Source organism: Lepidochelys kempii, chromosome 20, assembly GCF_965140265.1.
Source record: "Lepidochelys kempii isolate rLepKem1 chromosome 20, rLepKem1.hap2, whole genome shotgun sequence".
Lineage (NCBI taxonomy): Eukaryota > Metazoa > Chordata > Testudines > Cheloniidae > Lepidochelys > Lepidochelys kempii.
Window position 1 is genome coordinate 1,716,539 of NC_133275.1, and position 13,410 is coordinate 1,729,948.

Consider the following 13,410-nt stretch of genomic DNA (forward strand, 5'->3'; position numbering starts at 1 on the left):
TCCTGGTTTCTATTATGGGTGGGGAGTGGGGTCTAGTGGGGGTATGAGCGTGGGGGGCTGGGAGCCAGGACTCCTGGGTTCTCTCCCAGCCCCTGGCCTCCACAGACCCATGTTATGCAATGCAGCTTTGCTGCGGGGGCAGGCCGGCGGCTGCGATGGGGGTGGGGAGAAGCTCCCCCAAAGAGCCCCGGGACCGAGCCATGCCCCGGAGCCCCCGCCCCGCGTGCCAGGGGGCTGGGAGCTGCGCCCGCGGGCCGGCTGCGGGGGAAACTTGGGTGCGTCGCGCCCTCTAGTGGCGGTTCCGGGAACGGCCGCCTCCAGGCGCCTCCCAATTGTTTGGGGATGGGCGCGGGGGGGAGGGTCTCTTCTACCCTCCCTGCGTTTGGTTGTGAACCCTGGTGCCGGGGACGGGAATTCTCACCCCGCCCGCCCCCCACCAGGGAGTCAGCAACCCAGTGTTGAGACTCGCCTGTTTCTTGAAGGCCTTTCATCTCGAAGGAGCCCAAAGCCTCTTTCCCCAGCAATGGCTCCGCCCAGCGCGGAAATGCAGCCACCTCTGGGGTGGGGCGCAGCAGCTGTTTGGAGGCACAGGGAATCCCTCACCCAGCAATGGAATGCAGCCACCTCTGGGGCAGAGCCCTGCAGCTGTTTGTCAGCAAAGCTGCACAGGAGTCCAGGCGCGGGCAGCTGCAAGTAGCGAGGGGTTGGTCAGGGTATAAACTCACAGACACGGCAACAAGGCCGGAGCAGAGGGCCCCCCCAGGGGTTTATTTCTCTGTGGAACATTTTACAGCAGGCTTAATTCACACAGAAGAGTCTGGGGTACAGACCCAGAATCCTCCATTAACTGCCCCCCGGCAGGGCTGTATCCAGGGCAGGGTGAGCGGGGCAGCTGCCCAGGGTGCAAAGGCACGGGGGGGGGGGAATGGGGTGTAAAAATGGTGAAAAAACCCGATGGGAGTGTGAGCAAATATGCTTGCTCACTAGAGGTGCTAAAATGCCTTGTTACAGCTCTGCCAGGAACGGTGCCAGGCCGGCACTGACTACACAGATGGCGTGAGAGGGAGCCTGGCCTGGGGGGCCTAGCTGGGTCTGTCCCGGTGCGTCCCTTCCAGTCGGCTCCCTGCACCCCTCTGGGCTCCCAGCCCCACCCCTGGTGATGAGCCCTTCTGGGGGTCAGCCTTGTTCTCCCAAAACTAAGGGGTATTTGAGTTGCCCGGCTCAGCCATACCCCACTAAGCCACACCCTGTCAGGACACGCCCCTCATGGACACGCCCTGCCAGGCCCCGCCCCTCCTAAATATGTGAGAAGGAGAGAGGAGGGCAGGGGCAAGGGGAAAAAAGCGCAGGGTGCATGAGTGGGGCAGGGCCCCTCCATCGCCCTCACCCCCTTCTGGGCCCCGCTGCCCCGGCCCCGCTCAACTCCAACCCCCCTGGCTCCCCAGCCTCAGGGCTGGGTCCCGCCCTGGCCCCCGGGGGCTCCCCCTGGCCGGCCGGGAGGACAGTGGCGTCGGAGACGCTGCTCTCCAGGCTGCTGCTGCTGTAGGCCAGGGCATCGTGGCGTGGGCGCCCCCTCCAAGCCACGGGGCTGCGCGGGGCCGGGCCCTCGGGCTCCTCGTCCGTATCCGAGTCGGGCGCCGTGTGCCGGCGGATGCGGGACACGGCCTCGCGCAGGTCGCGGGTGCAGAGCGCCGGGCGCTTGGCGCAGGGCCGGGCTCGGGGGCGCAGGGCCTGCGGCTCGCGGCGACTGGCACCGTCCCCGGGAGCCTCCCTGCCCCAACCCAGCCCTGGCTGCACTGGTGGATTGGTGCCATCCCCAGGGGTCTCCCTGCTGCACGGGACCCCCGGCGGCTCTTCGGGGGAAGCAGCCGGGCTGGGCAGCCCATGCACTCTGGGGACCTCCACCAGCGGCTCCGGGCTGCCAGGAAGGGCTGCTCCTGCCTGCTGGCCCCAGCGCCCAGGGGTCTCTTGCTGGGCACAGGCCCCTTGCTGCTCCACCAGGCCCAGCTCGGCCGTGGGGAGCCCCAAGATCCGAGCCGCCCTCTCCCCCAGGGAGCCCTCACCGGGGGAAGGGGAAGGGGGTGGGGGCCCTGCCGCCCACTCGGAGGCCCCAAGGTGGGGTCGGCTGGCCAAGAGCAGCCTCTGGCATGGCGAGGCCGGGTCCCGGGGCGGGGGGGACCCCAGGAGCTGCACCTGCTTCCGCCGGGGGGGCGGGATGTACTCGGCACGGATCACCACGCAGGTGGCATCGATCACAAAGACACCCCCATGGCAGCTTCGGCCTTCGGCTGTGGGGGACTGGCCTGGTGCCTTCCCCGCGGGGCGGGGAGAGGGGGGTGCCCTGCGTTCTGGCCGGCCCCTCTGCTCCCAGCCCTCCCGCTGCCCACTCCTGGCGCTGCCCATGGAGCTGGGCGCGTAGCCAAAGCCCCAGCCGGAGGGGAGTCGCTGCCAGCCCGGGACAGAGCTGGGCCCCGCTGCATCCCAGCCCCCGGAGCCATGGGCCCTGCCAGCCTCTCTGGATGCCCGGGGCAGCGTGTGGCTGCCACCGTCTGGGCTGGACAGCGGGCGGAAGAGGGAGTCGGCCGAGCCACCCTGGGCCATGGGTCGCACCGTGCCCTCCAGCCCCAGGCAGAAGAGCCCTGACCCAGCGCGGCGCCCCAGGGAGCCCGACCCCGCATGGTAGCTCCAGCCACCCAGGACCTCCTGGGGGAGCCTGGCCAGCCGCAGCCGGGGGCGGCCTGAACAGGGGGTGGGCTCCGGGCTGCCCCCGGCGGGCCCCTTCCCATGGGGTGCTGCCCGGCCCCGCTTGGCGGCCAGCGGCTTGGGGGCGGCGCGGGGCCGCTTGGTGGGGAGGGTGCGGTGGGGTGCGTCGTAGGCGGGGGGCGAGACATAGGGCGGGGGCCGCGGCTCATTCGGCTTGCGGCTGCCCTGCCCCACCCGGAGCCGCCTCAGCATGTGGGTCTCATAGCTGGGGGGCCCGGCTGGGGGTGGCCCCCCGGCGCTCCCTGCCAGCCGCCTCCTGCCCAGAACGCTGTCCGCTGTCCCCTGCCCCCTCCTCTCTGGGGGGGCTGCCCAGCCCAGGCCCCTCCTGCCCTCCGAGCCGCCCCTTGGCTTCCTCTCGTTGGGGGCGTCCCAGTCCCCTGGCGCCCCCTTCCCCAGCCGGGGGTCGCCGCTGGAGGGCAGGTGCTGCAGAGGAATCGTCTTGCTCCACGTGGGGTCCTGGTGCTCACGGGCCCCCGGGTGCCGGGCCGGCCACAGCTCAGCCGCGAAGCGCTTCTCCAGACACCTGCAAGGCAGAGACCCGCTCAGGGCCCAGCCTGGCGGGAGGGGGCCCGGCTGGCCCACCCACTGCTAGGCCACTTGCGGGGGGTGGGGCTCAGAGACTGTGGGGGTGGGGAGGGTCCCACTAACTGGGGAGGGGTGCACAGCAGGGTGGAACATGGGGCGACCCTGCTCCTAGCACTGCCCCTCCCACCCTGGCAGACACCCCCTGGCTTTCCTGGCCCCGTGGAGAGGGCAGCAGTGCCCTGGGTGCCCACACATGGAGTGGGGGACAGGCAGGGGTTGCAAGGGGTTTGCCGTGTGCAGGAAGCGGGGGTGACTGATGGGAATCGGGGAGCCTTGGCCAGCAGTGCAGGGCGGGGGGGCCCTGTTGGGCTGATGCCAGGGAAAGGGGAGATGCGTCCCAGTGCTGACCCACAGCCCCCTTCTAGCCCAGCCCTGGGCTCCCCGCGTCACACAGCTCTGCCGGTGCCCCTCACGCCTGACCTGCAGCCCCCTGCTCAGGCAAGCGAGCCTAGGGAAAAGCTTTGCAAAGCGATGCCCTCCGCCCCCTGGGAGGAATGATCTAGTGAGACAGGCCCTGACTCACGCGTACTCCCCCGAGATGCTCCGGTAGATCCAGGGGGTGCCGGAGCCCCGTGCGGGCCAGCGCCCTGGGTCCATGGCGCTGCCGTGGCTGCAACAAGAGACCGTGTTAATCTCAACCACCAGCAGGTCCGTCCGCTTGCAGATCCGCAGGTGCCCAGTGCCCGGTGCCCCCCAAGGCCCATGGCCCCCCAGCACTGGGCAGCCCAGCATGGTCCCAGGGGACTTGCTTGTCCGGGCGTGGCGAGCCGGGCGAGCCCACGAGGGAGCGCTACGCGGAGAGGGAGGGATGGGGGCTGCCTGCGCCCACGGGCTGCTTGCGAGCTAGGGAGCTCTGCGCCAGGGCTGTGTCGGCAGCATGCACCGGGAGCAGCTCTTTGTGCGGGCGGGTGAGTACCAGCCTGCCAGCAGCCGGAACAGAGCGTGCACACGGGGACACCCCCCCCCCCCCCCGAGTGCTTGGACCGTGCACGCCCTGGAACACACGCAGCTCTCCAGCCGGGCCTGCAGCCTGGCCCCTGCCAGCATACCTGGCATGGCCCCTCTCCCGGTGCCCTGCAGACACCCCACTCCCCCCAGCCCCCACTGGCGCCTGGCTGGGCCCTGGGCGATGGCAGGACCTGCAGCTGAACCCCATGAATGCTGCCCGCTCCCGGACTGCTCTGCGGGACACCACGTGGTCATGGGGGGCGGGGGGCTTGTTGCTGGGGGACACCCCCTTCCCAAGCGATGCCCCAGACCCTGGGCTGCCCCCACGTACCTGCTGATGGGCACCTCCTGCAAGCCCAGCTGGGCGGAGCTCAGCTCAGCCTGGGGCCCATGTGTGTGGGGGGGTCATTGCTGGGGATCCCTCCACCCAGCAGCACCCTGCCCCCCACGACTGAAAGGGCCTCCCAGCTGCTATCCCCCCCACCAAAGCTCTGCTGGTGTCACAACAGCCCCCCCAGCCCTGCCGGGGGAGGGGGCAGCACCGAGCAAAGCTGCTTAGTGGTTAGAGCCAGGACGCCTGGGTTCTGTCCCCAGCTCTGGGAGGGGCGTGTGGGGCTGGGCGCCGGGATGCCTCGCCCGGCCAGGGCCACGGTGCCTCAGCCCTGAGCCTGCCACACAGGGCATGGAGGAATGAACCCACTGAAGGGGGGGGGGGGTCAGGGCTTAGCTACCCCAGGCTTTACACAGGGACCCCCCCCTTCCCCCCGAGAGATGCTGCAATCACAAAAATTACATGGTTTGGCACAACGTGCTGCAGCCCACGCCGGCTCCGAGCGAAACCTAGCAACCAGGCGCCGGCATGGCAACGGGCCCCGGCACGGCTGGCACCAGCTCTGCCGAGAGGGGCTGGGGGGCTCTGCCGAGGCGATATCGGGGGCCCCAACGAGTCGGGCTGGGGGCTTGTCCCTCTGGGTAGAGCAGCAGGTGGGGGGCTCTGCTCTGCTCTGTCCGGGGTGTTCACTGGGGACAAGGGTCCCTGCTCAGTACTGCTGACGGGAACCCAGGAGATCGGGACGGGGTCATGGCCCCCTTAGACTCAGGGCTCCCTGTCACGGAGTGTGGGGGAGTCCAGGCCCTGCACCCCTCTTCCTGGGATCCACTGAGACTCTCAGCCAGCCAGTAAAACAGAAGGTTTATTGGACAACAGGAACAGTCCCAAACAGAGCTTGTGGGTACAACCAGGACCCCTCAGTCAAGTCCTTCTGGGGGAGCAGGGAGCTTAGACCCCAGCCCTGGGGTTCCCTGTGTTTCTCCACCCAGCCCCAAACTGAAACTAAACCCACCCAGCAGGTTCCCTGCTGCAGCCTCTGTTCACATTCCTGGGCAGAGGTGTTACCTCCCCCTCCCCCTCCTGGCTCAGGTGACAGGCTCTCAGGTCTCCCATCCCCAGGGCACATTCCCAGGTCAACACTCCCCCCTCCCTGCTGAGTCACATCGTCACATCTCTCCCCCCTTCGAGACTGAACTGAGCGGGGTCACGCTGACCAGTGACCTGGGGAAGTTCGGGGCCCCCTCTCCGGGACAGCGCATCCGCTATCAGGTTGGCACTTCCCTTCACGTGGACCACGTCCATGTCGTAATCCTGCAGGAGCAGGCTCCATCTCAGGAGCTTGGCGTTGGCTCCTTTCATCTGGTGCAGCCAGGTCAGGGGAGAGTGGTCGGTGTAGACAGTGAAGTGTCGCCCGAAGAGATAGGGCTCTAGTTTCTTGAGGGCCCACACCATGGCCAGGCACTCCTTCTCGATGGCCGCGTAGTGTTGCTCCCGGGGTAGCAACTTCTTGCTCAGGTACACGATGGGGTGTCTCTCCCCCTTTTCATCCTCCTGCATTAACACCGCCCCCAGTCCCGTGTCTGAGGCGTCGGTGAACACCACAAAGGGCTTGTCAAAGTCTGGGTTTGCCAGAACTGGGCCACTGACCAGAGCCTCCTTCAGCGCCCGGAAAGCCTCCTGGCACTGCTCGGTCCAGACCACCTTGTCTGGCTTCCCCTTCTTGCATAGCTCCGTGATGGGGGTGGCGATGGCGCTAAAGTGGGGCACAAATCTTCGGTAGTATCCTGCCATCCCAATAAAGGCTTGGACCTGCTTTTTGGTGTGGGGAGCGGGCCAGTCTCTGATCACCTCCACCTTGTCTGGTTCCGGCTTTAGGCGGCCGCTCCCCACCCGATGGCCCAGGTAAGATACTTCCGCCATCCCCACCTTGCACTTCTCCGCTTTTACAGTCAGCCCAGCCCCCTGGAGTCGGTCCAGCACTTGTCTAACCTGGGACACGTGGTCCTCCCAGGTCTGGCTAAAGACACAGATGTCATCAATATACGCCACGGCAAAACTCTCCATCCCCCTCAGGAGCTGGTCCACTAGGCGCTGGAAGGTGGCCGGCGCTCCCTTGAGGCCGAAAGGCAGGGTCAGGAACTCATAGAGCCCCAGAGGGGTGATAAAGGCCGATTTCAGTCGGGCATCTGCATCCAGCGGCACTTGCCAGTAGCCCTTTGTAAGGTCCATGGTGGTGAGGTACCGAGCTCCTCCCAGCTTGTCTAGGAGCTCGTCCGGCCTGGGCATGGGGTAGGCATCAGATACAGTGATGGCATTGAGCTTCCGATAGTCCACACAGAACCGGACCGACCCGTCCTTTTTGGGGACCAGCACCACCGGCGAGGCCCAAGGGCTGGCAGATGGCTGGATCACCCCCAAAGCCAGCACGTCCCGGACCTCTCTTTCCAGGTCCTGAGCAGTTTTCCCTGTGACTCGGAAGGGGGAGCATCTTATCGGCGGGTGTGACCCTGTCTGCACCCGGTGGACAGTCAGATTAGTGCGTCCAGGCTGGTTGGAAAACAGCTGTCGGTACGGATGCAGCACCTCCCTGACCTCAGCTTGCTGGGCAGGGGTTAGCTGATCCGAGAGGGGAATTGTTTCCAGGGGGAAACCAGCTCTGGTCCCAGGGAATAGATCTACTAAAGGGTCATCTCCCTGCTCTTCCCACTGTCCACACACGGCCAACACCACATTCCCCCTGGCATAATATGGCTTCATCATATTCACATGGTACACCCGGTGGTGGTGCGCCCGGTTCGACAGCTCCACCACATAGTTTACCTCATTGAGCTGCTTGACGACCTTGAAAGGGCCCTCCCAGGCGGCCTGTAGTTTGTTCTTTCTCACTGGGATGAGAACCATCACCTGATCCCCGGTGGCATAGGCACGGGCCCGTGCCGTGCGGTCATACCAGACCTTCTGCTTCCTCTGGGCTCTGGCCAGATTCTCCCTGGCCAGGCCCATGAGTTCAGCCAGTCTCTCTCGGAAGATCAGGACATACTCCACCACTGACTCTCCATCGGGAGTGGCCTTCCCCTCCCACTCGTCTCTCATCAGGTCCAGGGGGCCCCTCACCCTCCTTCCATATAACAGTTCGAAAGGCGAAAATCCGGTAGACTCCTGGGGCACCTCCCTGTACGCGAACAGCAGGTGAGGTAAGTACTTGTCCCAGTCCTGCGGGTGCTGGTTCATAAAGGTTCTCAGCATCATCTTTAGCGTCCCGTTAAACCTCTCCACCAGCCCATTGGACTGGGGGTGATACGCTGAGGCCCAGTCGTGCCGGACCCCACATTTCTCCCACAAGCACCGGAGCAGGGCCGACATGAAGTTGGAGCCTTGGTCTGTCAAGACTTCCTTGGGGAACCCCACTCGGCTGAAAATGGTCAGGAGCGCATCGGCCACGGTGTCTGCTTCAATGGAAGCTAAGGGCACTGCCTCGGGGTAGCGGGTGGCAAAATCTACCACCACCAGAATGTATTTCTTCCCCGACCGGGTCGTCTTGCTGAGAGGCCCCACGATGTCCATGGCCACCTTCTGGAAAGGCTCCTCTATGATGGGCAAAGGTCTCAAAGCCGCTTTCCCCTTGTCCCGGGCCTTCCCCACCCTCTGACAGGGGTCACAGGATCGGCAATACTGCCGGACCGTGGTAAAGACCCCGGGCCAGTAAAAGTTCTGTAGCAACCTCTGCCGGGTGCGCCGGATTCCCTGGTGCCCTGCGAGGGGGATGTCATGGGCCAGGTACAGGAGCCTGCGGCGATACTTCTGGGGGACCACCAGCTGCCTCCTGATCCCACAGGACTCTACTTCCCTTGTGGGAGCCCATTCTCGGTACAGGAACCCCTTCTCCCACAGGAACCTCTCCTGGCAGCCTCTCCTCATGGTCCGTACCACCCTGAGGTCGGCCAGGTCCCTGAGCTTCCGCAAGGAGGGGTCTTTCCTCAACTCGGCCTGGAACTCAGCAGCTGGGGCAGGGACGGGGCCCGGTTCCCTCTCGCTGGCCAGGTCTGAGGCCTCCGCCTCTCTAAGCCGTGCCCCTCGGCCCTCCCTCCCCACCAGGGTAGGGTCCTGCGCCTCCGGTGTGATACCCTCCCCGAGGTCAGGGCGCAGTGCCCCTCGCCGGCTCTGGCTACGCGTCACAACCAGGGCGGCCTGGGGCTTGCTTGGCCAGTCCTCTAGGTCTCCCCCCATCAAAACTTCAGTGGGCAAATGGTGGTGTACCCCCACATCCTTGGGGCCCTCCTTGGCCCCCCATTTCAGGTGTACCCTTGCCACGGGCACCTTAAATGGGGTCCCGCCCACCCCTGTCAGGGTCAGATAGGTGTTGGGCACCACCCGATCTGGGGCCACCACCTCGGGCCGGGCCAGCGTCACCTCCGCGCCCGTATCCCAGTATCCATTGACCTTCCTCCCATCCACCTCCAGGGGAACAAGGCACTCTCTCCGGAGGGACAGCCCCGCGCCCACCCTGTAAACTGAGCACCCTGAGTCCAGAGCCTCCAGCCCTCTGGTGGAGCTGGCCTGGGGTACTCTTCCCTCCTGAGCAGGTGGTAAACTGGCAGCCCCCCTTTCCTGGGTCGTCTGCCCCTCGTCCAGCTGGGTCCCTACCCAGTTAACCCTGGGTAGGTTGGGTCTGCTCAGTCTGTCCCTGAGCCCGGGGCACTGGGACCGTACGTGGCCTCTCTGGCCACAGTGATAGCAGCTCAGGTCACGTTGGTCCCCTCGAGCAGGTCGGAGGGGCCCGACGCCAGGCGTTCCCCTTGGGAGGGGGTTCTCCCTATTTCCCCGCTGGGAGGCCCCCTGGTGACTCTCTCTCTGCATCGGGGGGGGCCTGTTCTTTTGGGGCTCCTCCCGGCTACCCCCTGACCGACTGTTCACGAACTCGTCGGCCAGCTGCCCTGCGTGCTGGGGGTTCTCGAGCTTTTTGTCCACCAACCACAGCCTCAGGTCGGAAGGGCACTGTTCATACAGCTGCTCCAGTACGATTAGGTCCAGCAGGTCCTCTTTAGCTCGGGCCCCAGCTGTCCACTTGCGGGCATACCCCTGCATCCGGTTGGCCAGTTGTAGGTAGGTGACCTCAGGCGTTTTACGCTGACTCCGGAACCTTCTCCGGTACATCTCGGGGGTCAGCCCAAACTCACGGAGCAGGGCCTGCTTGAACAGTTCATAGTCCCCTGCCTCCGGCCCTGTCATTCGGCTGTACACCTCCACGGCTTTGGGGTCCAGTAAGGGGGTGAGAAACTGGAGCCTGTCTGCAGGGTCAACCCTGTGCAGCTCACAGGCATTCTCAAAGGCCGTCAGGAAGCTATCCATGTCCTCCCCCTCCTTCCGCTGGGCCAGGAAGCACTTATCAAAGTTCCTTGCCGTCTTGGGTCCCCCCACACTCACCGCAGCCGCAGCCGGGGCCCCACTGCTCCTCAGCCTGGCCAGCTCCAGTTCATGCTGTCTTTGTTTCTCCTTCTCCTGACGCTCCCTCTCCTTCTCCTGACGCTCCCTCTCCTTCTCCTGACGCTCCCTCTCCTTCTCCTCCTGCTCATGTTGACGTTGTTTCTCCTTCTCCTGACGCTCATGTTGACGTTGTTTCTCCTTCTCCTCCTGCTCATGTTGACGTTGTTTTTCATGATCCTCCAGCTCCCTCATTTTCATCTCCCTCTCCCATTCCAGCCGCCTCCGCTCCAGGGATGGGGAGCTCCGCCGGGAGGATCCCCTGCTGGGTGCCGGGGTCAGGGTGCCCTCGGTATTCGCTGGGCTTCCCCCAACCCCTCCCCCGGACATAGGTAGGAAGGGTCTCGGGATGTCCTCAGCAGCAGTCTGACCCCTCCCAGCCCGGTCAGGCCCCAGGGCCCACGCTGCGTCCCCCGGGCAGCTTCCCTCAGGGACAGGGATCGGGTCATCCAAGCGATCCCTCTCCTCCAGCTGGGCAATCAGCTGTTTCTTGGTGGACCCCCCCGATGCGCAGCCCCCTCTGCCTGCACAGCTCCACCAGGTCGCTCTTCAGGCGTTTAGCGTACATCTCCCTGCTGGCCCCTCGCAGGCCGGGCAGCTTCCCACGGTTTCCAGGAAAAGCCCCTCGTGTGCCCGTCCTTCTTGAGGTCACCGACTCTTTGCCAGGGTCGAGCTGCAGACTCCTCCGCCCCTGGGACCGCTCGCTGCAATCCCTCGGGGGACCCTGTTACTGCAAAAGTCTTTCTCTCTGGTCACACATTCCCAGGGGTTAACCGCCCCCCGAAACCGTCTCTCTCTGAATCTTCAGCACGCCTGGTCCCCGTCAATTCCCCTTCGTTTTACTGCTCCCCAGTCACTTACTGCAGGAAGCGCCGTTCACGGGGTGCAGTACATCCCACCGCTGCCACCAGTTGTCACGGAGTGTGGGGGAGTCCAGGCCCTGCACCCCTCTTCCTGGGATCCACTGAGACTCTCAGCCAGCCAGTAAAACAGAAGGTTTATTGGACAACAGGAACAGTCCCAAACAGAGCTTGTGGGTACAACCAGGACCCCTCAGTCAAGTCCTTCTGGGGGAGCAGGGAGCTTAGACCCCAGCCCTGGGGTTCCCTGTGTTTCTCCACCCAGCCCCAAACTGAAACTAAACCCACCCAGCAGGTTCCCTGCTGCAGCCTCTGTTCACATTCCTGGGCAGAGGTGTTACCTCCCCCTCCCCCTCCTGGCTCAGGTGACAGGCTCTCAGGTCTCCCATCCCCAGGGCACATTCCCAGGTCAACACTCCCCCCTCCCTGCTGAGTCACATCGTCACACTCCCACCCGGGCCAGAGCAGGATCCGGCCCCCAGGACAGGAAGGTACCAGGCCGCGCCCAGTGCGGGAGACAAGCCTGGGCGGACGCACCCTGTGCCCACCTCTCAGCCCTGCCCCAGCAGCGCCCCCCATGACCTGGCTGCCTGTTTCCGTCGCTCGCTGGGCTCTGGGCTGGGCTGGATCGGCGCCTTCGCCCCCTCCGAGCCGCGGCCTTCGGACACCGACCCCGGCTGGATTGCAGGGCCCTGGAGCCGGGACGGCAGCACTGACTGGAGCAGGCGGCTCCAGGGCCGTGTTATTCCTCAGCCCCCCGGGCCCTCGCAGCCTCCCACCCGGCAGGGAATGTGCCTTGCTCAGCACCGCCCGGGGGGCGCCAGGGCTGGCGAAGCCTCGCCATGCAGGGGAGCTGGGGCACTGAGATGGGCGAGGACTGGGGGGGGGGGGGGAGATGAAAGTCCCCCACCATGTCGCTTGCCTCGAGACCCCCGTTCCCAAGAGGCCCGTTGATGACACTGCTGGGCTTGGAGCTCACTGAAGCCTGTCGACCCCACACCAGCCCCAGCCACTGGTGGGTCACAACCCCCCCCCCCGGCACCTGTCACCCCCTCCCCGCCTTCCCTGCAGCCTGCACCTGGCACCCCCAGGCCTCCCATCCTGCAGCCTGCACCTGACACCCCCCAGCCCCCTCCCACCCTGCACCCCCCAGTTCCCCCGCTGCTGATCCTGATCCTCCCCAAGACAAGTGGCTGCTAGTTAAGTTCATGGGAGCTAGTTTAAGCTCCCAGCCTTGCCCATGTCCCCACTCTCCCCCCCGCCCCAGGTCAGAGGCAGCTGCAGGCCAAGTCTTGGGACCGTGGTGGGGGCTGCTTAGGGGGGTGGGGCAAGGCCCAGGTAGTGACAGGCCAACGCCTTCAGTGAGGTGGAGGGTGTCCATGATGTGACAAAGTGGGACTGTTCTTAATGTTTCCTCTGAATAGTGTGGGGGTGCCTCAGTTTCCCCTAGGCAGTTCTTAAGTCTCTAGGGGGTGGGGTAAGGGGGTATGATCATTGCAGAGCCCTAGAGGGCAGGTGTGGGCAGGGGTCTGGACACACAGAATGGCCGACACCCTGTTTCCTGGCAACTGATGGCCTGGCCCTTCCCCCCCTGCAAGGTGAGAGCTAAAGGGTTGGAGAACAAAGGAATCAGGTGACCTCCTGGCCCGGGACAGCAGCTGGGCTACCCAGCCTGTGCTAGCAAGGCCCTGGGGCCACGCGCAGAGCCAGGCCGGGGTCCCGGGCACTGAGGAGGCTCCTGTGAACAGAGGAACCCAGGAGTCCTGACTCCAAGAGCCATGCACTTACCTCTGGCTCAGGCTCAGAACCCAGGCGTCCTGGTGCCCAGCTCTGACCACTAGCCCATGCTCCCTTCCTCCTTACCCCTCCCCCAGCTGGCCCCTCCCTGCAGACGCCCCCAGACCGGCTGCTGTCCTGGGCTGCCTGGCCACCCCTCCCGGCCCAGCGGCTCCCCGGCCCGTCTCTGAGCCAGGGGAACCAGGGAGCTACCAGAGGCTGGCGCCTGGAGGAGGGGTCCTTCAGCCCCCCCTCGCCCCCGGCTCTTTCCAGCCCTTTTAGAAAACCCACGGGTGGAACAAACAGGGATTTACGGCTGGACAACGACGCAGGCTCAGCGGATTCCCGGCCACCCCGCCCCAGGGATGGTCACACTGTGGGGCGGGCAGGGAAGCAACCCCCTCTGCACGACCCGTTGAACCGAAAGCACCCAGTGACCCACTGGGTCGGGGGGTACGAATCCCCGTGCTGGGGCGGGGGAGGGTAGGAGGGAGACACCCCAGCACCGAACACGCCCCCTATGGCCGCTGTTTCTGGCCCCCGTGAGGCTCTTACAGGGCCCAGCTCAGGAGCTGGCAGAGCCCAGGCCCCAGGGGAGTGTGAGCAGTGCTGCCCCCTGCTGGCAACCCACAGGGCTGGGGTAGCGGGATTGACGGGGTGGGGAGC

General features: G+C 65.5%; 1 protein-coding gene across 2 annotated transcripts; it reads right to left on the bottom strand.

Moving 5' to 3' along the window:
• Nucleotides 1–492: 492 nt before the first annotated feature.
• DDN (dendrin) lies at nucleotides 493–5,397 on the bottom strand. 2 transcript variants are annotated; one of them, XM_073318314.1, is made up of 3 exons: nucleotides 4,628–5,397; nucleotides 3,872–3,958; nucleotides 493–3,286 (listed from the first exon to the last, which is right to left on the bottom strand). In XM_073318314.1, the coding sequence occupies exons 2-3, from the start codon at nucleotides 3,943–3,945 to the stop codon at nucleotides 1,384–1,386; spliced, it is 1,977 nt and encodes a 658-aa protein (XP_073174415.1). In that variant the 5' UTR covers nucleotides 3,946–3,958; nucleotides 4,628–5,397; the 3' UTR covers nucleotides 493–1,383. The 2 variants fall into 2 exon arrangements, with proteins under 2 accessions (XP_073174415.1, XP_073174414.1); XM_073318313.1 differs by lacking the exon at nucleotides 4,628–5,397 and having other exon boundaries at nucleotides 3,872–4,281.
• Nucleotides 5,398–13,410: the final 8,013 nt, after the last annotated feature.

Bases quoted from the DNA above. Each gene is read 5' to 3' on its own strand.
- DDN (XM_073318313.1), bottom strand. From the start codon at position 4,080: ATGCTGGGCTGCCCAGTGCTGGGGGGCCATGGGCCTTGGGGGGCACCG. The intron at 3,287-3,871 runs GTGAGTCAGGGC...TCTGCCTTGCAG, and splicing joins AGCATCTCGGGGGAGTACGC to GTGTCTGGAGAAGCGCTTCG.